Source organism: Mustela lutreola, chromosome 15, assembly GCF_030435805.1.
Source record: "Mustela lutreola isolate mMusLut2 chromosome 15, mMusLut2.pri, whole genome shotgun sequence".
Taxonomy (NCBI): domain Eukaryota; kingdom Metazoa; phylum Chordata; class Mammalia; order Carnivora; family Mustelidae; genus Mustela; species Mustela lutreola.
The window spans coordinates 34,208,271-34,233,802 of NC_081304.1; the positions used below are offsets into that span (position 1 = coordinate 34,208,271).

The following is a 25,532-nucleotide window of genomic DNA, read 5'->3' on the forward strand; positions in this document are numbered from 1 at the left end:
ATAGTATATGTAGTATCTGTAAGGTAAAAGACACATAAGTCTCTTGAGAAAAGAGTTCATACATGGCATTGTGCCTGAGAAATTTCTTCCATAGGTTCTCATAAAAAAGGTGATAGATGATATACTAGAAGAAAATTTCTGCAGTCCCCCCCCTCCCAAAGATTTTATTTAAGACAAACCATGAGAGACTGGACTCTGAGAAACGAACTGAGGGTTTTGGAGGGAAGGAGGATAGGGGGTTGGGTGAGCCTCATGGTAGGTATAAAGGAGGGCATGTATTGCATGGAGCACTGGATGTGGTACATAAAGTAATAAAGAAAAAAGTGTCAGAAAATATGGAAAAAAAAAAAACCCCATCAAGTAGTCAATAGTCAATAATTTTTTAAATAAAAAATAGCTATCTACCCTCAAAAAGAAAAAAAAAAAGATTTTATGTATGTATTAGAGAGTGAGAGAGGGAACACAAACAGAGGAAGTGGAAGAGGGAGAAGCAGGCTTTCTGCCAAGCGGGGAGCCTGATTTGAGGCTTGATCCCAGGACCCTATGATCATGACCTGAGCTGAAGGCAGACGCTTAACGACTGAGCCACCCAGGTGCCCCTTGCAATCCTTTTTATAGTAAATTTGGTATTAGGTTTTGCCCAGCAATTTCTTGTAACATCCTTTTGGGCAAAGTCTAGGGAAATGTTGAAATAAGATTCAGAAGGAACGATTCTACAAGGGATTGAAGCTGCACTGTAAAAATGCAAACTTTCTCATAGCCTATATTGGTTAAAGATTAGTAGAAGAATGGATGAACTTGGAATTTTTTGGGCAATTGTATTTCTGTATTGGAGACTTTGAGATTTGGTTATCAGAGGCATTTGGATTATATTGCCTAGATTTTATTATTTTACTCTAAAATGAAAGGTAGATCATATGCTTTTGCAGTCTTGTAAATAAATAATAGCACTGACATCCCTTATAGAACTTGTGAGCTAGTAGTTGGTTATTCTTTTGTCACAGATGTGAGCCAAAGGAGTGGAGTGCATGTAGGTTAGGGCCAAGGCTTTTTTTATATTAGCTTTGTTTGATTGAATACAGTGATAGAGAGGCACCAGGGTGGCTCAGTTAGTCGGCTATCTTTGGCTCAGGTCATGATCCCAGGGTCTGGGATTGAGCCTCTCGTTGGGCTCCCTGTTCAGCTTGGGTGGAGTAAGGGAGGTCTGTTTCTTCCTCTTTCTCTGCCTCTACCCCTGCCTGTGCACGCGCGCTTTCTCTCTCTCTCTCTCTCTCTCTCAAATAAATAAAATTCTTAAAAAAAAAAAAAAAGAAAGAAAAGAAAATTGTGACAGACTCTCAAGTGTTCTGGTTTGTTTTTGTGTAGGTTAAATGTACTTACATAGATTCTTTGCATTAGAGACTGTAATTTTTTGAAGTCTGACAACTGTGTTAAAAACTCGTCTGTTGCTGATAGATTGGAATAAAAATTTGAATAGATTAGCCCTTGTTTAATAGTTTAACACCATAGCCATTTGGACAGAGGTGACCCAAACCTAATCTTCAAATGTAGAGCTCCATGACGTTATTTGAGACCAGAGATCAGCAGCTATGATTAATTGGCCAAATTTGGCTCACTGCTTGTTTTTCTATGTCCTGTGAGCTGAGAATGACTTTTACATTTTTAAATAGTTGGAAAAAATGAAAAAAGAATATTTTGTGACATGTGAAGCTTGCATGAAATTCAAATTTTAATGTCCATAAAGATTTATTGGAACAGAGTCACATCTGTTCATTTACATGTGAACTGTGGCTGCTTTCACAGAGTTGAGTAGTAGTGGCACAGACTGCATGGTCTCAGGAGCCTAAAATATTTACCATCTGGTCCTTTGCAGAAAAAGTTTACCAGTTCCTAGTCTAAGATCAGTAGAATGCTTAAATGAAATTGGGCTTTTCTTTCCATATTGGCATTTTTATCAAGCAGCTCTTCTTTAGTTCCTAACCTAGATTTTGTTTTGTTCTTTTTGAAAGATGCAAGTTTTAAGTACATTGTTTTAAAATAGTTTTGTTTATTTTTAAGATTTTTTTTTTTTTAGTTTTAAAAGTGTTATTTTTAAGATTTTTATTAGAGGATGAGCAAGGGGGAATGGCAGAGGGGGAGAGAAGATTCCCCACTGAGCAGGGAGCCTGATGTGGGGCTCGATCCCAGGACCTTGTGATCATGACCTGAGCCAAAGGCAGACATTTAACTGACTGAGCCACTCAGGAACCCCTAAAATGGTTTTAGAGAAAGACCCTCAAAGTGCATCTTGGTAAACATAAGTTTAAGTTTAAATTCTTGGTTTCTAAGCTGAACTTTTATTTTTCAAAACTTACTGTATCTCATATTTCCAGAAATTCCTCCCAGGTATAGAGAGATTTGATATAATGAAATTTTGTATAATCTATACATGTGACTGACTTTGGTATATTTGCTTCTCTAGGAAATAACAGTGTTTCTAATCATTTACTCCCCCCCCCCCGCCGTTACTACATTTTGTACCTCTAATTCCTCCTCCACTTCCCTCAAATCAGGTTCTCTTAATTCTTAAATAAGGCTTAAAATAGATGTTGAGCCAGCAGTGTATCATCTGCTGCCATAGAACATAGGAAGTAGGGCACACATTTGATAACTTGACTGTGCTAGTCAGCCAGTTTGCTGTCAAATCTATCCTGCCTTTTCCCTGCTTTGTTCTGTGTTGCAAGGGATCACATTTCCTAGGCTCCTTTGCTTTCTACATGTGTTTGTTGTTGCTGCCACTCCCCAACTTTATTGAGATATCATTGATAAATAACATTGTGTGAGTTTAAAATGTACAACATGATTATTTGACTAGACCAGCCTGCTTTCTGGATTTGGCAATGGTAGGTGCTAATGGAAGATTGGTTGATGAGATGAGTTAAAGAAGCCAGCGTATTTCGCTACCCCTTTTTTTGAGCCAGTTCCACCAGCAGTTCTCTGTCCTATTAGTGACCCCTTCTTTTGTGGTCCAGTTTACCACTAAAGACATCCCACTGTGGTTCTAACACCATCCCAAGCTTCTTTGATCTGGTGATACTGTTTCGTTTTACTACCCTTTTAGTTCAAGAAGTCACAGAAGCTCTCTGCTGTTGGTAATCTGTGAGTTGCCTCATTTTCCTCTTTTTTTGGTAACGGATTCCCTGTAGTAGATTTCCTCTTGGTAAGACACAGGACTGGACCCTGAACAACATGTTGATTTCTCTTAGAAATCAATTTGAAGAAAAAAAATGCATAGTTATATAAGCATTTTGAATGAGTATGTAATGTATGATTTGAAGATTTAAATTATACAAATAGAGCTAAAGTTACCCTTGACTACTCTCCATCTTTTTCCAAATGCTGCTACTTTTCCATAGAATTGACTACTGGCCAATTAGATATTATATTTGCATAGTTTTTCTGTAATTCTGTGTATGTCTTTTTCCTCTCAACACAAAAATATGATATGGGTGTATTTGACAGCTTATTTTTTTTCATTTAATGTGCCTCAGATCTTTCCATTCTAGTTACTTGTAGATCTGCCATATTATTGTTAAAAACTTCTTGGTATTCCACTGAATGAAGTACCATAGTGTATATAATCATTCTGGGTTTGATGGACAAATAGGTTGTTTCCAAAAGTTTTTGTTTGTGTTTACTTTTATTTTATTTTATTTTTAAAGATTTTTTAAAATTTATTTGATAGAGATCACAGGTAGAGAGAGAGGCAGGCAGAGAGAGAGGGGGAAGCAGGCTCCCTCCCGAGCAGAGAGCCCAATGTGGGGCTCGATCCCAGGACCCTGAGATCATGACCTGAGCCGAAGGCTTTAACCACTGAGCCACCCAGGCGCCCCTGTTTGTGTTTACTTTAAAAAAAAAACAATATTTCTAGGACTGTCAATTATTTATCAGACTTTTTATGAACACTTATTCTATGATAGATGTCCTAAGCTCAGTTACAGTCATGAATATGGCACCTGCTATTATGCATCCTATACAGTAATGGGGTAGATAATTATTTAAAATAAGAATTTTTAACCTTTAGATTTTTAAGAGTGATGAGTGCTAAGAGGAAAAAAATTAGGTGGGTGATGTGATACAGAGTTGTGTGAGGAGGGCTATTAAATACTTGCAAATTCAAAAAGATCCTACCAACTTTATTCCCACTTTTTATATAAGAAGTGCTGGTTTTTGTTATGCTTTCACTGGTCTGAGAACAGTACTTAAAATTAATTTTTTGCTAGTAGAGTAAATGAAAAGCATAAAATTGTTTTAATTTGCTTTTTTCAGTTATTAATGAGATTAAATATTGCATATTTATTGAAATTAAGCTTTAGTGTGATAGAGTGTTCTTAAGAAAATTAGCACTACGCAAGCTATATAAATAGAAAGTGGTACAATAAATTTCAGATAAAATATTAAAATATTAGGAACTTTATGAGTACGAAAACAAATCTAAAGGAATCTTTCTGTTGGATTTTGCTTTAAAAACACAATTTCTTTTTTGGGGCAGTTCCCCAAATTAGTTGAGTTCTTTTATGAAATTCACTTGTTTTTTATAAAGGAGACTAGCCCTCCCCCCCCCCCCCCCCGTCGATCTATCTATTTATTTATTTAAAAAGATTTTTTTTTATTTATTTGAGAGAGAGAGACAGTGAGAGAGTGCATGAACGAGGAGAAGGTCAGAGGGAGAAGCAGACTCCCCGTGGAGCTGGAAGCCTGATGTGGGACTCGATCCCGGGACTCCGGGATCATGACCCGAGCCGAAGGCAGTTGTCCAACCAGCTGAGCCACCCAGGCATCCCTTCCCCTTAAGATTTATTTATTTTTAGACAGGGAAAGAGAGAAGAGCGGGGGGCCTGACATGAGGTTTGATCTTGGGAGCCTGAGATTATGACCTGAGCTGAAACCAAAAGTTGGAAACTCAACCGACTGAGCCACCCAGGTTCCTCTAGAGGAGACTAGCTTTAAGGAAAGTGTTCATACTGTGTATTGTGTAAGATTGATAAATCTACAGACCTGGACCCCTGAAACAAATAATACATGTTAATAATAATAAAAAAAGGAAAGTGTTCATATAGAAGAAAGGGGCTGTGATTTAATGTTACCAAAATTTTAGAGAGCCACTGCTCTTAGTATATATACCAAATTAATAGTTTCTTGTTCTTATAAAAGGGTAAATGGATCTATGGCTGTGTACTTTTCACATCCCTTATATACTTGGAAAATAACCTAACAGTTCCCCTGAGACTGTTAGAGATACTGTATTTCCTTAGTGCCTTGCATAACTTGACTAATCTTAACTTTTGGTCACATCACTCCTTTATACTCTTAAAAATTATTGAGGATCCCAAAGTGCTTTTATTTTTGTTGGTTACATCTGTTTACATCTATTTTAATGAAATTTTACTTATTTCTTTAATTTTTTTCTAAAGATTTTATTTTATTTGACAGAGAGAAAGAGAGAACAGGTAGGGGGAGCAGCAGGCAGAGGGAAAAGGAGAAGCAGGTTCCCTACTGAGCAAGGAGCTGGGTGTGGGACTTCATCCCAGGACCTGGGATCATGATCTGAGCCAGAGGCAGACGCTTAACCCGACTGAGCCACCCAGGTGCCCCATATTTTAGTTAAATTTTAAAGTTTTATTTAATTTATTAAAAATACCCCAATAAACCCAGTACATATTAACATGAATAAGAGACTTGAATAGAAATCAATTGTGGGGGGTGCCTGGGTGGCTCAGTGGGTTAAGCCGCTGCCTTCGGCTCGGGTCATGATCTCAGGGTCCTGGGATCGAGTCCCGCATCGGGCTCTCTGCTCGGCAGAGAGCCTGCTTCCTCCCCTCTCTCTCTGCCTGCCTCTCTGCCTACTTGTGATCTCTCTCTGTCAAGTAAATAAATAAAATCTTTAAAAAAAAAAAAAAGAAATCAATTGTGGGGACGCCTGGGTTGCTCAGTGTATTAGAGCCTCTGCCTTCGGCTCAGGTCATGATCTCAGGGTCCTGGGATCGAGCCCCGCATTGGGCTCTCTGCTCGGGAGGGAGCCTGCTTCCTCCTCTCTCTCTGCCTACTTGTGATCTCTGTCTGTCAAATAAATAAATAAAATCTTAAAAAGAAAAAAAAAAAGAAATCAGTTGTGTTTTCCGAAGCAAACAAAACTAAAGAGTGACATTGTTGTACAGTTCTGCATATCTCTTCAGTATTGAGCTTAATATAAGATACCCAGATTGTGATCTCCTTTCTGCAATCAGTCTTTTTTGTATGTTGTCTTAGTTGAAGTATGTGAAGAAAATCCAGCCTCACATAGCTATGCAATTGGAAGAGGGGAAGAGTTTATTTTATTTTATTTTATTATTATTATTTTTAAGATTTTTATTTATTTATTTGACAGAGAGAAATCACAAGTAGATGGAGAGGCAGAGAGAGAGAGAGGGAAGCGGGCTCCCTGCTGAGCAGAGAGCCCGATGCGGGACTCGATCCCAGGACCCTGAGATCATGACCCGAGCCGAAGGCAGCGGCCCAACCTACTGAGCCACCCAGGCGTCCTAAGTGTGTCATTTAATTTCTTCCTTTATCCCTTGCATTTCTCTAAATGGAAGTTAGTTGTAGAGCTGTGCTGTCCAGTTTTAGCTATGTTAATAACCACTAGTGGCTATTTAAAGTATTTGGGTTTAAATACACTTAAAAATTCAGTTTCTCAGTTGAACTAGTCACATATCAGATCCTCACTAGCCAAATAGAACATTTTCATTATTAAAACAGGAAGTTTTGTTGGACAGTGCTGTTCTAGAGGCTTAATGAATTCATGTTCAATTTTTAGAAATTTTTAAATTTTATTTTTATTTTTATTTTTTTAAGATTTTTTATTTGTGGGGCGCCTGGGTGGCTCAGTGGGTTAAGCTGCTGCTTTCGGCTCAGGTCATGATCTCAGAGTCCTGGGATCAAGCCCCGCATCTGGCTCTCTGCTCCGCAGGGAGCCTGCTTCCTCCTCTCTCTCTGCCTGCCTCTCTGCCTGCTTGTGATCTCCGTCTGTCAAATAAATAAATAAAATCTTTAAAAAAAAAAAAAAAAAAAAAAAAAAAAAAAAAGATTTTTTATTTGTTTATTTGACAGACAGAGATCACAGTAGACAGAGGCAGGCAGAGAGAGAGAGGGAAGCAGGCTCCCTGCTGAGCAGAAAGCCCGATATGGGACTCGATCCCAGGACCCTGAGATCATGACCTGAGCCGAAGGCAGCGGCTTAACCCACTGAGCCACCCAGGCGCCCTTAAATTTTATTTTTGAGAGAGCAAATGTGTGAGCTGTGGGTTGGGGGAGAGAGAAAGGATCTGAAGCGGGCTCCACGCCCAGCACACACACCCTGACACTGGGCTCAGTCTCAGGACCCTGAGATCTTGACCTGAGCTAAAATCAAGAGTCAGATGCTCAACCCACTGAGGCACCGAGGCACACCTCAGGCTCAAAATATTTGAGGAGAATACTTCGTAAGTAGTGCTGTGTTGTTTTGTATTGTGTCACATCAAAAGAAAAATGTCTGTTCCCTTTTTTTTTTTTAAAGATTTTATTTATTTATTTGACAGAGAGAGATCACAAGTAGGCAGAGAGTCAGGCAGCGAGAGAGGAGGAAGCAGGCTTCCCGCTGAGCAGAGAACTCGACGTGGGGCTCGATCCTAGGACTCCAGGATCATGACCCAAGCTGAAGACAGAGGCTTTAACCCACTGAGCAACCCAGGCGCCCCTGTTTGTTCACTCTTAATAATTAGTTGAGATTGAGGAGGTGATGATCAGCTTTGACCCCTCATTGTAAAGTTCACCATTTTTACTATGAATAATCTCTTTTTTCTTACTACTTTGGCTAAAACTTTCAATAGTTACTGAATAGAAATATTGAATTAATATTTTTGCTTTGTTCCCACTTGTAGGGATAAATTTTTCACTTTTATCATTAAGTATGATATTAGTTGTTTTTCATAGATGTCTTTTATCAGATTAAGTTTTAGTCTGCATTTTGAACCTTCTTATAGTGAATTATGTGTTGAATTTTGCCATTTGTTTTTCTGTACTTACAGAGATAACTATATGGTTTTCTCTTTTATTCTGTTAATATGATGAATAATACTGATTTCTGTTGAATGTTCTACCTTCTATTCCTGGGACAGCTATCATTTGGTCATGATGTATTATACTTTTATAAATTACTGGATTACTAATATTTTGTTAATGATTTACATCTATATTGTTTACATCTATATGATTTCCTTTTCTTATAATGTCTTTGATTTTTTGTTAACAGGTTAATTTGGGTTTTTAATTGTGTCTTTTTGACATAATTCTTATTTTCTTTGATAACTTTCATGCTTTTTTCCCCTTATGCATATAATTATGTCCTAGACTCTGTACAGAGGAGTGTTCAGCATGTTCCCTGAATAGAGAGGGTTCTTCAAAAAAGCACCTACAATTGCTTTTTCATACTTTTTGGTTATCTCTGACACAACAAAACAAAATCTAATGAATACTGAATGCTTTTACTTTATATTTCTCCACATATTTTGCTTAATTTCTTAGTTTAAAAAATACATTATATACATGATTGTCAGTTGAGTTTAGAAATCTCAAGGTGCACAGTATTTTTACTACACTTAAATCTTAAACTCTGAACAAAATTGCTAGGTTTTTAGGTATATAGTTTTAAGTTTTTCAGTTTCAGAATTCCTTCACATTATGAGGAAAATAAATCTTTCAGTCAGTTTCTTTTCTAGTTAGCTGATTCTTTACTTTGTAGTGGTAAGACTTGGGAGAAAGAAGGTAGGTGCCATGTGCGGTCCATCAAACTGTTGCAGTGCTATCCAGAATGATTTAACTTCATTTTTGTAGAATAAGTTTTTTGGCTGTTTGCTATAGGATTGTAGATGATGTTTGAGCTCAGCCAATCCATTGATTTATAACAGTTATTCTGAAATATCAGGTACATTCATGAATGAATGAATTTCAGATCTTTCTATACTTTTTTATCTTAAAATAACTAGAATTTTATCTCTGTGTATTCACATACTGAAATATTTAGGTTGTGCGAGGCTCCTGGGTGGTTCAGTTGGTTAAGCATCTGCCTTCAGCTCAAGTCATGATCCCAGGGTCCTGGGATCAGGCTCTGCATCGGGCTCCCTGCTTAGCAGGGAGCCTGCTTCTCCCTCTCCCTCTGCCTGCATCTCCCCCTGCTTGTGCTCTCTTGCTTTCTCTGACAAATAAATAAATAAAATCTTTAAATAAAATAAAATCTTTAGGTTATGTAAGGTAAATCATCTTTGTTATCTGATCACATAGTTATTAAATGAGAAGATAATTGACTCTGACGAATATTTCTGAAGTTCGTAGCTTCAGGTTGCTGAACAAAGTATTTTTTCCATGTAAATTCAAATCATTTACTTTTAGATTTATATGTAAGAAAACAACTACATGAATTTTCTTATAGTGTTAACTTGTTTACTTTGATGTAATAGCTATACTGTAACCATTCTTCTAACTTTTTAGGCACAAAAATCTCAAACCAAGAAATCCTGGACAACAAGGACAGGCACCGTCTTTAAGTCAGCAACAACAAGTACTTCCTAAGCACAAGACCAATGAAAAACAAGAAAAGAGTGAAAAACCACAGAAACGCCCCTTGACTCCTTTTCACCATCGTGTATCTGTTAGTGATGATGTTGGCATGGATACAGATTCAGCTAGCCAAAGACTTGTGATCTCCGCTCCAGACAGTCAAGTGAGATTTTCAAATATCCGAACTAATGATGTAGCAAAGACTCCTCAGATGCATGGCACCGAAATGGCAAATTCACCTCAGCCACCTCCACTTAGTCCTCACCCATGTGACGTGGTCGATGAAGGAGTGACTAAAACACCTTCAACTCCTCAAAGTCAGCATTTTTATCAAATGCCAACACCAGATCCCTTGGTTCCTTCTAAACCAATGGAAGATAGGATAGACAGTTTATCCCAGTCTTTCTCAGCTCAGTTCCAGGAAGCTGTAGAACCTACAGTGTATGTTGGTACAGCAGTAAACTTGGAAGAAGATGAAGCTAATATAGCCTGGAAATATTACAAGGTCCCAAAGAAAAAAGATGTAGAGTTTTTACCACCTCAGCTTCCAAGTGATAAATTCAAGGATGATCCAGTTGGACCTTTTGGACAGGAAAGTGTAACTTCAGTTACAGAGTATGTATTTTTTTAATAGTTGCTATTTATAATTTAAGGGTAGAAATGATGTAAGTTCTTGATACTAGGACTCCAGAATTGGTTTCAGGATTGGATTTATAATAATAATCCTTTAAGTATTAGTTTTGCATAACTTCTTTAGTGTGTTTTTTTCCTCAGGGAACCTCTTTATTGTGAAATATTAGTCACAAAAAAAGTGGAGAAAATAGTAGCTCTTATCTATCTACCAACTTTGCAGTTTTGCATATAATTAGAACTCCTGTGTACAATTTTTCTTCCTCCATTTTTGCTTCCAGTGTCTTAAATTTGGTATTTATATCATTTCTATAGATGTTTTTATACATGTAATTCTAGTTAGTTCATTTTAATTGCTTTATAGTATTTCTTTGTTATGAATAATACATAATTTATCTGCTTTCTTAAAGATGGACATGTTATTTTCAGTGTTTTTCCAGTTACATAGGATGTAGCAGTAAGCTTTTTTGTACATATTTCCTTAAGTATTTGTATAAGATTTCTCCAGGGAATACATTTAAATATGGAATTACTGGGCCTTGGGGTCGTTGCCAGGTTGGCTCTCCACCTATACCAGTTTACATCCTCATCAACCAGCAGAGTATGACAGTGGTATTTTCCTCAGTGTTTGGTATTATAAGACTTTTAATTTGGCTAATCTTCTATATACAGAATGGCATCTTATTGTCTTAATATGTGTTTTCCAGATTCCTAATAAGATGAAGCATCATTTAAAATGTTCACTGGACATTTAGATTTCGTCCCTTGTGAACTGTATAGTCTACTTTTCTTTCATTTTCCCCCCCAATTCTTTGCATGTTCTGGCTATTAATCTTATAGTAGTTAATATTTGTTACAGATATCTTCCTCCATTCTGTGGATTGTCTTTGTCCACTTTCTCTGTGACATACTTGGGGTGGGAAGCTTTTTTGGGTTTCCCTTTACTATGTTACCCTGATTACATTTATATTCTATTCCATAAATCTTTTGCACTTTTATCTATAAATTTTTCTAAAAGGTGCAAATCAACCAACAAAACATTATTTTCATTAAAAATGTCTGTCTTCTTACCAGAGCAAGACCAGATAGTATGCAAAGGTTATTGTCAGCAAAAGTATTTAAGGTCTTGATATTAGCTTAGAATTTTAAAATTTCAGAAGAATATGTGCAGGTATAGTGAAACTTTATTGTCTTTATTGGGCATTTGCAATGAGCTCGATCAGTTTGAATTCTTTTTTTGTCCTTCTGGGAAGTTCTTATCTCCCACCCCCCCATTCTCTATGGAACCTCTGTAATTCATATGTTGGATTTCTGTATTTTCTCTCATTACCCATGTATTTTTTTTTCCTTTGTATTCTAAGAGGATTCCTCAAATTTCTTCTAATGCTTTCTTGAAGCCTTAATATTTGTTGCCTGTTTTATTTCTAAACTTTTTAAAAAATAGCATCCCCTTATTTAATGTTCTATAATTTTTTCTTTAGAATTACTTTATTTTTCTTTTTTTAATAATTACTTCTTCATACACTTATTTTTTTCTTTTTTGAGAGAGATGTACTGAGAGGGTGGAGGGGAAAGGAAAAGAGAGAATCTGAAGCAGGTTCCTTGCCCAGCATGGAACCCAAGCCCAGTGTTTGCTCGGGGTGGGGGGGAGCTCATTCCCTCAATCCTGACATTATGACCCGAGTTGAAATCAAGAGTCAGATGCTTAACTGACTCAGCCATCTGTGCCTCTCTTCATACATTTTAGAATGAAGGAATAGGGGAGCTGATTGGCAGTCCTTACTCACTTAGTAAATAATTTAGTATATTCTTTATATTAATTCTGTATACTGCTTTATGATAACTCTGTTGGGGATGGTTCGGAGGGGAGGCCTGGTACCTAAATTCCAGAATAAGAAGATTGCAGATCTTGGGTCTTCATCAGGTAGCTTATTCATTTTTCTTAGACAAGGAACTCTTACTCTTCCATTTTTAGCTCTTATTTTTCAATTCTGTCTGGAGATACAGGTCCAAATTTTCTCTCTCTCTCTCACTCTATTTATTTATTTATTTACTTATTTTTTAAAGAGTTTGGCTCTCCTGTTGTTTATATAGGTTGCCTATAGCCCCCTCTTGCATATTCTAGGCCATGACCTTTCTCTTGCTGTGTTTCATTGATTTTGAGCTTCCCTGAGACTAAGTAAAATGTGTAGCGCATTTGTAGCCTCAGCCTATCTCATTTTCCTTACTGTTAAAGGTTTATTCTCTTTTTATATTCTTTATTTTAGTGAACAAACCTGTGCGCCTTATCTAGCTCTTTGAATCTTAAAGATACTCTGGTATTTTTTTTTTTAATTAAAATTAATCTGGATTTGAAACTTAGGGACTTCAGGATACCCTTATGATCATGGAAGAAACCTAGCTTATTAGTTAGGAGATCTCATGAAAGCAAATGATGTCTTGGACACAAATCTCAAAAGATCTGAGTACTGGAGGTATTCTAAAAGTCCTCAATTCTTGTCTGGAACTACTGATGATCTTTCTGTTCTGTACTTCTCTACATACATAGTAGAGTGATCATTTTAAGTTAAATGTTATGTTACTCATTTGCTTAAAACCTTTGAGTAGTTTTCCTTTACATTTAGAATAAAATCCAAACTTCTTCCTTATCTGAAAGATTCTGTCCAGTTCCTGCTAGTTCTTCACTCTTATTTACTAACTCTCCTATTTGCTTCTTGATTTCATGACATCAACTTTCTTGCTATTCCTCAGAACGTCAACCTCATTCCTAATGACCTTTAAAATTGTATTACAGATGGGAAGACAGTTCACCTCTTCTTATTTAGCCCTGTTGAAAAGTTACCTTCTCAGGAGGTATTTTCTTGACTATTATCTAAACTCCCCAAATCACTGCCTATCTTGTACACTGCTTTTTTTTTTTTTTTAAAGATTTTATTTATTTATCAGAGAGAGAGGGGGGGAGAGAGTGAGCACAGGCAGACAGAATGGCAGGCAGAGGGAGAAGCAGGCTCCCTGCCGAGCAAGGAGCCCGATGTGGAACTCGATCCCAGGACGCTGGGATCATGACCTGAGCCGAAGGCAGCAGCTTAATCAACTGAGCCACCCAGGCATCCCTCTTGTACACTGCTTTTTAAAAATTTTTTGTATTTTCTTTTATTTATTTTATTTTTTATTTTTTCTTTATATAGGTCATCTGAAATTACATTATGTATTTGTTAATGATCTTTTCATTAAAATGTAACCTATATGAGGGCAAGGACTCTCTGTCTTGTTTACCGCTGTATTTCTCTAGCATACACACACACATATACATGCCTAGAACAATTCTAGGTCCATAGTAGACATTCAGCAAATGTTGGGATAAATGAAACAATGGTATGGCCCTAGGGTTACTGATTTTAGAACTTGTTTTCTTTCTAGATTTTATTTTCTTATTTAATGTATATAGAATGTAGCATTGTGAATATTTTTACCTTTACAAACTTACAGGGTGAGTTTTTATGGGCACATCATATTCATAAGATCCAAGAGTCCTAGCCATAACTTTAAGTAAGTGTATTAGCTGCTTGTGTGTGTGAGTGAACATCAAGTGAAATGAAATGAAGGTCTCTTCATTTAATCTTAGAATCTGTTTAATCTTAGAATCTGTTCTGATAATATTTGACATTTTTCTCACTGAATAAGAATGAGAAGGAAGAAGCATAATGTAGAAAGGTAGCATGCAGAGTAGAATGGTGCTGGGTCATGATTATGTAAATTAAGGAAATGACCTGCTTCTGTCTGTTCCTGGTCACCATTTTTTCTACTTCATAAAAAGAAAGGAAAAGAATGAATAAAAGGTGTGTGTGTTTTTTTTTTTTCTTTTTAATTCTGTGTCTCATTTAAGTATTGTTTTGGTTTTACTAGTTACTAAATGTGTGTTGTGTCACAATTTACTTTTAGATGAATCCTTTTTATTGTTATAGTAGATTAGAATATGAAAAATACTAGGGCGCCTGGGTGGCTCAGTGGGTTAAGCTGCTGCCTTCAGCTCAGGTCATGATCTCAGGGTCCTGGGATCGAGTCCCGCATCGGACTCTCTGCTCAGCAGGAAGCCTGCTACCCTCTCTCTCTCTCTCTGCCTGCCTCTCTGCCTACTTGTGATCTCTGTCTGTCAAATAAATAAAATCTTAAAAAAAAAAATAAGAAAAATACCACAGAAAAGTAAGCCCTCAGCTTAGCTGCTTGAAACATGAACTAAAACATTTATGGAATATAATTGTTCTGTATTTGATAGGTTAGAAGTTTTTTGATTTTATTCCTTACTTTTGTAGTTTATTGTTCTATGGCTGTAGTTCTCAGCTGGGGCAATTTCTTATTTCCCCACTCATACCTTCAGGTGACATGGGTTTGCTAAATATCCTACCGTATATATAGCACAGTCCCCAACAAGAAAGCCCAGAATGTTAATAGTGTTGAAGTGCTTTAATATCATGAATCATTTTTAACAGGAATTTGAACTCTAGGATAGATTACTAAATTAGGCCAAACCTGTTTACTGATTAGTTTTACTAGGGAGATTCTCCCATACTATTTTATTATCCAGTAAAATATCTGGCATGGGCTTTAGTGTTAGCATTATGCTAAAGCAGAAGTTTCGGTTTTTTGATTTGTTTGCTTGTTTGTTTCCATATGTTAAAAGGATCTTGTTTGGGTAATTTAGTGATTCTGGTCCAGCTATTAATGCAACTTGAGATAGGAAGCCATGAGGATCATCTGTCAGATGATATTCCCTGTCATTAAAATAAGTTCTGTGAATTAATATTCTCTCAGTGGCATTTAAACAACCTTAAGTTTTTAAAAGAACCATTGCATAGCTTTAAATATAGGATCTTTTCAGGGCGCCTGGGTGCCTCAGTGGGTTAAAGCCTCTGCCTTCCGCTCAGGTCATGATCCCAGGGTTCTGGGATAGAGCCCTGCATCAGGCTCTCTGCTTAGCAGGGAGCCTGCTTCCTCCTCTCTCTCTCTGCCTGCCTCTCTGCCTACTTGTGATCTCTATCTGTCAAATAAATTTTAAAAATCTTAAAAAAAAAGATTTTTCTAGTCAGAGTAATCCATTCAGAAGTCTAGATTTTTATATAAATAAATTTTTGAATTCTTCCTAGACATTGTAAATTTCTAATCTTTTTCCATACTCTTGAGTTTTGAAAGCGTGTTTAAATATATGGCAGTTAGTTAGGGGGCTGTTGTAACTCTTATGTTCTTTCACCCTTTTTAAAAGATCATACTTCTCAAAGATATATTTTATCAGTTTGAATAAAACTGAAGTTTCTCTAATATGCAAAATGCTATGAGGCACTGTTGGAGTGTAAAATAAATTTGGTTCTGGCCCTAAATGAAATTATAATCTAATGGAAAATAAGGTTAAATTCTCTGATAGAAGTATACATAAAATATATTAGGGATGGAGAACCAGAGTAAATAATTTCATTCCATTTATGAAGATCCAGAAGCTTTATGTAGTTTGGTATGGCTAGATTATCTGTCATAGATTATCTGTCATGATGAGTCAGGAGTTGTGAAAGGTGGGGTAGGGCTATATAATGGAATAACAAAATATTGTTTATAAGCTTATATATTAATGTATTATCCTTGAGATGATAGGGGCACTGGTGGAAGCTTTTTTGAGGTAGATAAAATAACAGGTTTGGAAGATAGGATTTTAGAAATACTATCCAAGTAGCATTATTGAAAGACTGTTTAGATGAAGAAAGATGTATGAAAGGACATCAGTTTGGACATCTTGAATAGCTCAGATACAAGGTAATTGAGGGCCAAAGGAAAATTAGAAGGAGATCATTAGAGATGTATGGATTTTGTGGATGTAGAGTAGGCTGAAGAACTTTACAGCCCATTGAATAGTAAAGTAGGAGAGTAATAGAAGTGTTAAAGACCAGCCTATTTATTTTATGAGGGAAAAAGGAAAAGCAGATCTGAATGCTGCTTTCCTACTTTTTTACTTTGGACTAAATCTTAAGCTTAATTGTTATAATTTTTTTAAAGCGAAAGAAGCTGTTAATCTCTTGTTATCTTGAAGGAGAGGGATTGGGAAATTTTTATGTCTCCGTTATGCCTTTGTGTAGAATATGACGTTTAACTGTGTGCTTGTAATACATATACGTTGTAAATTTGTGAATTCAGTTTTAGGAGCCTGCTTAAAGATTCAGTCAGGCAGTTGTCAAGTGTTTCAAGCTTAGAAGAAAAACTTGTATTAACCCAGTTGGAGTAATATAGAGGCATAGAGGGGGAAGAATGTATCAGTGGAAATTTAAAAAGAAACTTTTTAAATGAAAATTGACTTTGACAGGTGTGTGTCTTTTTAGAAAGTGATTAAGGAGGAACTTGGATGTTTGTTTTATTTATGTTAAGTGAAAACTCGATTTCTGTTTGGTGTAAGTTAAGTTTTCCATTGATTGCTGTTAAAAGGTGGCATTGTGCTTCCATAATAGGTGAATAAACAAAAGAAAGCAATACTGTTGGTTTTTCTAATTAATTTTAGGTGGTGTCGGCTGAGAGTAATAGAATCCATCATTTTTAAATACCTTCCCGGTGTGCAGCAGTTGATGCCAGATTTTTCAGCAACTACTTTAAAGCAAAATTCCTTTTTATTTATTTTATTTTATTTAAAAAAAAATATTTTACTTATTTATTTGACAGAGAGAGATCACAAGCAGGCAGAGAGGCAGGCAGAGAGAAAGGGAAGCAGGCATGCTTCCCATGCGGGGCTCCAATCCTAGAACCTTGGGAACATGACCTGAGCCGAAGGCAGAGGCTTTAACCTGTTGAGCCACCCAGGTGCCCCCAAAATTCCTTTTTAAATGTCTTAGTAATTGTTCAAGGAGAAAGGTGGGGTTGCACATAGCATATCCTACATACATGATATACACATCTCTGACTATCCTCTTTTTGCTTCTAGTTATTTTTAGTTTCTCTATTAGTTAATGATAGCATCTATTTTAGAATAGTGGCTTTTAAGACCTTGTAAGTTTTAAAGATAGAGTTTTTCTGCAAAGAAACATGACAGTTTTTAATATCATTTTTCAAGGACTTAGCACTTAATTCTAGTATTATTTGTAATTGCTTAAAATGGTCTTCCATTCTGAATCTCAGAGGGAAACATTTCTAAACCCTGAGCAAGGAAGAACTATGCTTGAGCGTGTTTGTATCATGTTTTGTTTGGTAGTAAGGACACATACATCAGGGTATTTTAACCATAGCATTCATCAATAGAACTAGCTCCTATGTTGTATTAGTGATATAGCCAGTTTTTATTGTATATATTAAATGGTTTATAGAGTGTGTTATTTGACTTTTTTTTTTAAAGATTTTATTTATTTATTGAACAGAGATCACAAGTAGGCAGAGAGGCAGGCAGAGAGAGAGAGAGGGAGAGAGGAAGAAGCAGGCTCCCCGCCGAGCAGAGAGCCCGATGTGGGGCTCGATCCCAGGACCCTGGGACCATGACCTGAACCGAAGGCAGAGGCCTTAACCCACTGAGCCATTCAGGTGCCCCTGTTATTTGACTTTTAAAAGTTAGTTTTAGTTATTTTGTTTCATGGAAGTCTATGATGAAATAAACTTTTGATTTACTGTATTCTAAATCTTTTAAGTAAATCTTATTTGATAATACAATGAAGCTTTACTTATGACAGCAAGCTTGACTCAGTTTAAGGATTGATTCTGAAGATTGGAGATATTAGAAAAGGTACAATTAAAGAAAATAGGGGATTTTAAAATATTTATTGAATTCATTTATTCCTTAACATCTCCTTCTGTAGTTTATCTTCTTTTATAAATGTCAATCTTAAATATTGTCATATCTTGTCTGGAAAGAATTTTATTGAATAAAGGCTTAAAAGCATGTGCTACTCTAAGGTATGTTAAATTCTCTACAGTTGTATTTCAGGAGGGGCATGTGGGTGGTTCAGTTGAGTGTCCTGACTCTTGATTTTGGCTCAGGTCATGATCTCTCAGGTGGTGAGATCAAGCCCCTTGTCAGGCTCCATGGTCAGTGGGGAGTCTGCTGGAGATTCTGTTCATCTCCCTCTGCCCTTCCCTCTACTCATGTGCACAGGCATTCTCTCTGTCTCTCTCTCTCAAATAAATCTTACGTAATTATTTTTAGGATGGAATGTTACTGTTGTCATAGTAAAAGAAAAGACATAAAATTAATGAATAATATAAAAGTAATTTCAATTTGCTTTGGGCTTTGCAAAGCTTCCTGTTCATGGCTGTACCTAATCCTCTTCCAGCTGGTCTGTATTTAGCTTTATATTTGATTGAAACTATCTCTGTAGTTAACCATTTGGCTATATGTCACTTTCTTTTAGAAAAGGAGAGGTGTTATTCCTGTTTCACAAAAGTATGTATATACTATATAATTGGATAGTGATGAAGTGACTGACTTTAATTTGGCATCTTTTAAAAATCATAATTTTTTCTATTCTTAATTATTTTTAAATATAGAAGGATGTGTAATGTAAATAATTTATATTTTAATATTTGTTGTGACTTGGTACTCTTGATACTACTAACTACATTTAAATTCTTTGCATATCTCAATGTCTGTGATAACCGTTCAATAAAATAACAAGTTGTCTTTAGGCATTGCATTTGCTTTACTCATTTTTATTCTTCATAGAGCCCTCTGCAGTAGGATTGGTCCTTTTAATGTTACTGCACACTAATTTGACTACCTATGTAAACAGTGTGGCAGTTTTTCTGCTTCTGCTAGAGGACAACTTAATATGAAAAACAGAGTTGTGTTATTCAGCCCTTCACAGAGTAGTGGTGTCTTTCAGGTTGGTGGTGGAGAGGGGTAGGGGTATTGAGATTTTACACTTACACCCTATGAATAGTTAATTTGAATATATGTACTTAAAATCTGTCTAGCCCAACTTTGCTATATATTATCTTAGCAAACCATTTTTTTCTGCATAGTTTGCACATCAAAGAGAACATACCTTTCATTTCCTATCTTATAATGTTAAATGTAAGTTTTAAATAAGAAAATCTATGTCAAAGTAGATGGAAAAACTATTTTCACAGTATTTATGTTAAAATCTAATAGTTCTAAAAATAGTTATTTAGGGTCTAACATGGTAAGGTATAAAGCTACTCTTAAGAAATGTTCATTTATGGAACAGTACTATTCTAAAAATTGTGTTTTTTTTTTTTTTTTTTTAAGATTTTATTTATTTATTTGAGATGGAGACAGCGTAGGAGCAGAGGTAGGGGCAAAGGGAGAGGGCGAAGCAGGCTCCCCAACAAGCAGGAAGACCAACACACAGGATCATGACCTGAGCTAAAGGCAGACACTTATCAGACCGAGCCACCCAGGCACCCTGTCCTAACAATTAATTGTAAAACATATCCCTGTTGACTAGATAGCACCATGTTCTCATGGAAGAAAGTCTTTGTAGACTTGGGATTTTAGTTTTGGGGATAAATCTAGAGCATATTAGGAATAAAAATGACATGTATGATATTTGATAGAAGGTTTAGAAAATACCCAGTTACCTTTTTTATGGCTTCTCTTTCAACCTTAGTTTACAGAGTATTGAGTGCTTCTAGTGCTGGGCATTGGTGAATAGATTTAAAAATATATCCCTCTCATTCCAGGATTTTCTGAACTAGCATATGCTTTCATCATTCCCAGATCTTCGATCTCTTAGGATTTTTTCGTGTTAAATTGTTGGACAGGTAAAGTGGTAGCCGTACCACTTTCTGATGAATAAAGATGGCTTGTTTCAAAGTATAGGATTTAGGATTATTAGTGCAACCCCCAAATCTCTATCCTATATGGCTTTTAGATTTGACATATTCATTTAGGAAATACTTACTGAGTTACTTTAACATGCCAGGTGCTGTTCTAGGCATTTGGGATATTTCAGTGAATAAAGACAAGATCCTCATCATTTAGGGACTTATATTCTACTGAGAGTGACGGTCAGCTATGAACATAAGCAAGTTCAGAAGTATGTTAAGAGATAACTGCTAAGGAAAAATAGAGCAGGGCAAGGGGGTTCAGTGTTGAGGTAGTTGGGCATTTTGCAATTTTAAATAAGGACTCATACATAGGGTGACATTTAAACAAAAACTTTTAGGAAGTAAGGGAGATGGCCATGCTGATATTTCGAGAAAGGATGCTCCAAACAAAGGGAACAGTCAGCAGTGTATCAGGCCTCTTTGAGGTATATCAAGAAAGTTCTTGGAAGCAGAGTGAGAGGAAGGATAACAGAAGGAGAAGTTGAGAGAGGAAAAGAGAAAGATCATGGGAAGCTGTGGTAGGATATTATAAGGACTTTAGTTTTTATTCAGAATAAAATAGTCCTACAGGATTTTGACCATGGTCTGACTAGAAGCTTAGCTGCTGCTTTCTGGCAGCATGGGAAACTCAGCTTTACAGACAACAGAGAACATGAATTTGGGAGTCAAAAAGTGTCTTACACAAACCAAAATCAAATCATTTAGTATTCATACTCACCAAGCACCCCAGTCTTCAGAGATGGAAAAGTTCTGATGCTTTCCAGGATTCTGGTGTGCAAATCAGCTTGTTGTGGCTTCTTGACTCTTATCCTTAGATTTCAGCTTTCTCTGATCTGTCAGTTTCTACTAGTTTGTCTTTCAAGCTTCACTGTTGTTTCCTCTCTTGTTCTGTTGTTCTTTGTCATTTTATTGGATATTTATTGGAGAATATAAAGAAACATACGTTTATTACTCACCGTGTGAAACCATAACGCTGGCAATATAAAAATAAATTTTTCAACGTGGTCAGAAAAAAAAAGAACTTGTGCTGAAACTTGCTATTATAAAACCTCTTGTCTGAATTAATAATAGTTATAACTTTATTTTTGGAAAACACAGACTAGGTCTTTAAAATATTTTGTAACTATCCACTCATGCAGTGGGAAGATGATAATCACTTTCATTGTATAAATGTATAAATTGTATAAACTTGTCTCACCATATAGTCCACATTTTGAGAGTTCCTGTCTTGGAGCAGTTGCAATTTAAGAGTCCCTTTCAGTGAATGGATTTGGACACGTTAATGCATTTGAGGATTTGGGAAAAAAGTGGATTACCAAAAGAGAATATTTTGGTGAAAGAACATAGCAAGAAGAGGCTTAGATTTTAGCTTCATTTCTTTATTGCTAAATTTGAAGGTTTAATAAATCATACAACCTTTCTGTGCTCCGGTTTCTTCATTTATATAATGAAGGATTGCAGGTTAGATGGTCTCTAAATAATCCTAAAAACCTTATGATTCTTAAGTCATATTGAAATTTTTTAATGATTTTCTGAAAAATAAATACTAATTTTCTAATTTTGTTTTTTTATGCAGGTTAATGGTGCAATGTAAGAAACCTTTAAAAGTTTCTGATGAATTAGTACAGCAATATCAAATTAAAAATCAGTATCTTTCAGCAATAGCATCTGATGCAGAGCAAGAATCTAAAATCGATCCATACGCATTTGTTGAAGGAGATGAGGAATTCCTTTTTCCTGATAAGAAAGAAAGACAAAATAGTGAGAGAGAAGCTGTAAAAAAACACAAGGTGAGTAAAAGAAATCAGAGTACACCAAAGGGTCACTGATGATTTGTAACACTGCATATAGAACCACACTTCTCATTATTGTCTTTTAAAATAGAACAGATTTATCATTGTAACTTAGGAAAACTTATTTACTTTTTTTTAAAGAGATAGAGCAAGAAAGACCAGGGTGAGGGGAGGGCAGAGAGGGAGAGAGAGAGAAAATCTTTTTTTTTTTTTTTTTTTTAAGATTTTATTTATTTATTAGAGAGTAGGAACAGGGAGGGGGTGCAGAGGGAGAGGAAGATGCAAACTCCCTGCTGAGCAGGGAAGCCTGACACAGGGCTCAGTCCCAGGATCCTGAGATCATGACCTGAGCTGAAGTCAGACGTTTAACCAACTGAGCCACCCAGGCGCCCTGAAAGAGAATCTTAAGCAGGCTCCATGCCCAGTGAAGAGCCCAACATGGGGCTCAAGCTCATGACCCTGGGATCATGACCTGAGCCGAGTCAGATGAGATGTCAGAGTCAGATGCTTAACTGACTGAGCACCCATGTGCCCCAGGAAGATACTTTTTTTTTTAATAGGTGCATCAGGCATATTATACAAAATTTAAGAGCTTGTGTGGACTTTATAGCTGGTCTCTCATAATGAAAAGATTCTTACTGTTTAAGAGTTTTTGGATTAGAGAAAGCACATTAACTTCTGCGATATTGAAATCAGGGCATTTAAGTAGATAAACTATTTTGATACTGAATTAAAATATGCTATAGGTAAATTGCCAGTTTTCAAAAATACAATAAAATACACAATGCCTAGTTTATAAAATACGTGATATTTTTTAATGTGAGTTAAGAACTTATAGTAAAGTAATGTATGTTGTGTAGGATATAGAAGTATTTATTAAGTATTTATTAAAATTTTAAAAAACCAAATATTAGAGGATCTATTAAGCACAAGATCATGCTGTTAAGAATTTTGCCTTAAGGGGCGCCTGGGTGGCTCAGCGGGTTGGGCCGCTGCCTTCAGCTCGGGTCATGATCTCAGGGTCCTGAGATCGAGCCCCACATCGGGCTCTCTGCTCAGCAGGGAGCCTGCTTCCTCCTTTCTCTCTCTCTGTCTGCCTCTCTGCCTACTTGTGATCTCTCTGTGTCAAATAAATAAATAAAATCTTAAAAAAATAAATAAATAAATAAATAAAAAAAGAATTTTGCCTTAAAAACAAAATGTAGACATTAAAAGCTATAAAATTGTGAAAAGGATCCAATAATAAGTGTAATACAAAGAATTCATTTCCCAAAGTTTTTAGCCTTACTGTGTGGCCAGTACTTGAAAATTTGTCCTTTTGTGAATATGAGAACAGTAGTAGCTGGGAAGGCTATAGGTGCTGTAGAAAGAATGTGGACTTTGGAAATTGAGAGATTTATGTTGGAATCCCAGCTCCACTATATATTTACTTATCGGATATATTTATTTATCAGATATATTTCCTGGGTTATCTTTAACACTACTTTTTGCCTGTAAGTTGAGCATGGTACTTATTTATCATATAGGTTAGTTGTGGGAATTAGTATGTCTGTAGAACACCTGGCAGGTTGCTTGACATGATACGTAGTTTACTCAGTACTTGGAAGATTTTGTTATTTTAAATTACATATTTTAATCTAATATGTACTACTGTTTGCAGGGAGAAGATGGGCCATCTAGTGTAACAGTTTTATCACATGAGGAAGATGCTATGTCATTATTTAGTCCCTCTATCAAGCAAGGTAAAACTTCTATTTCCTAATAAAAATATTGCATTGCAGGATTATTACTACAAACTAATTTGATATTATTAGACTTCTGTTGTTCCTTTTTGTGTAATTCATAGGTTTCATAGAGAGCTACCTATCTTAAAATGATGGCTTTATTGTTTATTTTGTACTGGGAGAAGCAAGTTGAGGTGGTAAAAATCCTTTGTTTTCCATTGTTGGAACTTTGCTTTCTCACAAATAAAAATAGTTCTCATCTGTAAAGTGAGATTTCAGATCTGAAAACTTGGAAATTAGGCTTGACTATAATTTTATTGTCCTTTTCTCTCAAATTAGGAGAACTGTTGCTGAAATTACTAATTTAACAAATAATTTTCAAGCAGGTGTTACATGTAGGCACAGTTCTTGACTCTTTGAAAGTATCTGACTAGTTTTGTTTTGCTTGGAATAGGCATACAACAGCACGTTCTTTTATAAGTTCTATTTAACTTTTGATGAAGGCAAAAGAAGTTGTCCTTTGGTAGGTTTTTTTAGGGACAAAGTTTTGTTTTAATATTTGAAATAGCGTCAGGCTCTCAGAATAAGGAAAAAATGGTCTTTAATGAAGTAAATTCAGTTGATAATTTTGAGTAGCTTGATAGGTTAACAGTTTGGGTTCTTTGAGCTATTTACCTACCCTTGGATGTAGAGAATATATAATTGCTATCTTGTACTTTCTCACAATATGGACCATATACTGCATTCTGCATCATCTTTTGAGGTGGAGATTGCAAATCTTGGTTTTTAATAAGTATCCTAGATGATTTTTTTTACACCAAATTTCAGAATTACTGTTCTAGTGAATTTTTAGAACTGACATGCAGAGGCACTTGGAAAATGGCTTTTATATTTCTGAAAATGAGGGCTATTTCAAGTCATTTGATACTCCAAGGATGCTTCAGAAGGTTATATATCAAACTACAAGTTTGTTTTTTGTATGTGGGAATGTAAGAGGAGTTTAACTTCCATTGGTATTTGTACTTTTTTTTAAAGTAATCATATATTTTTCCCCCTGCAGATGGTGGGGGGAAAAGGGAAAAGAGAAATAAAATTCTAGAACTAAAAGGAAGCTTAACCAAAAGATAATATTTATCGAGTATTTAAAAATACTAAAGTATTTTAGCTACATCCTTTCATGTTTAGTTCTTGCCATTACTAAGGTACAGAGAGGTTAGGTAACTTGCTTAGGTTCATTCTATTAGTGTGAGTTGGGGATTCAAATTAATAATAGTCCATCTGACTCAAGAGCCAGAGCATTTAGTCATCATACTATGCTTGTTTTACATTTCAGGAAGATAGAAAAATAAGAATGTGTGTGTGTGTCTGCTATAGTTCTAAGACTGTATATCTTTTTATTTGATATATAAAATTAGAGTACTTAGCTGTGTTATGGATTACATAGCGTTTGGTGAGCTTCCTGGAGAAGTCAGTACTGTTATGTTTGCAACTTTATTTCTATAAAACATTTTTTTAGATTTCAGCAAATCACATTTTTTTACTGCATAATACTCTTACAAGTTTAAAGTTAGATGTCTAGTTTAAATTAATAATATATTTATTTGGTCAGTTGTAGAATTTTTTATTTTGTTTTTCTGATTGACATATATAGATGCTCCACGCCCTACTAGTCATGCCCGTCCTCCATCAACCAGTTTGATTTATGACTCAGACCTGGCTGTCTCTTACACTGACCTTGATAATCTCTTCAATTCTGATGAAGATGAACTAACAGTGAGTATTCTGTTAATGGTTAAGGTTATAATTTCTTTTCCTTGATCTTATATAGACATACTTTTCAGAAGTGATGTGTGACTTGAATAGTACGTTTTAGCCCTGAAAAATAGGAAATATTTTGTAATCAAATTTTATTAATTGGTTTCTTTTTTTAAACTTATATTTGAGCAAACTTGCATAGCGTCACATA

At 35.8% G+C, this 25,532-nt stretch overlaps 1 protein-coding gene across 3 annotated transcripts in view; it reads left to right on the forward strand.

The window, feature by feature from the left end:
- The window catches only part of MED13 (mediator complex subunit 13), a 107,138-nt gene that overhangs the window by 39,931 nt on the left and 41,675 nt on the right, over positions 1-25,532 (forward strand). For all 3 annotated transcript variants that reach the window (XR_009348049.1, XM_059149086.1, XM_059149085.1), the window contains exons 9-12: positions 9,544-10,227; positions 21,626-21,839; positions 23,503-23,584; positions 25,218-25,339. Coding sequence is in view for 2 of the 3 variants with exons in the window: in XM_059149086.1 (XP_059005069.1) it covers positions 9,544-10,227; positions 21,626-21,839; positions 23,503-23,584; positions 25,218-25,339 (1,102 nt within the window). In the remaining variant the exon portion in view is untranslated. The remainder of the gene's footprint in view (positions 1-9,543; positions 10,228-21,625; positions 21,840-23,502; positions 23,585-25,217; positions 25,340-25,532) is intronic.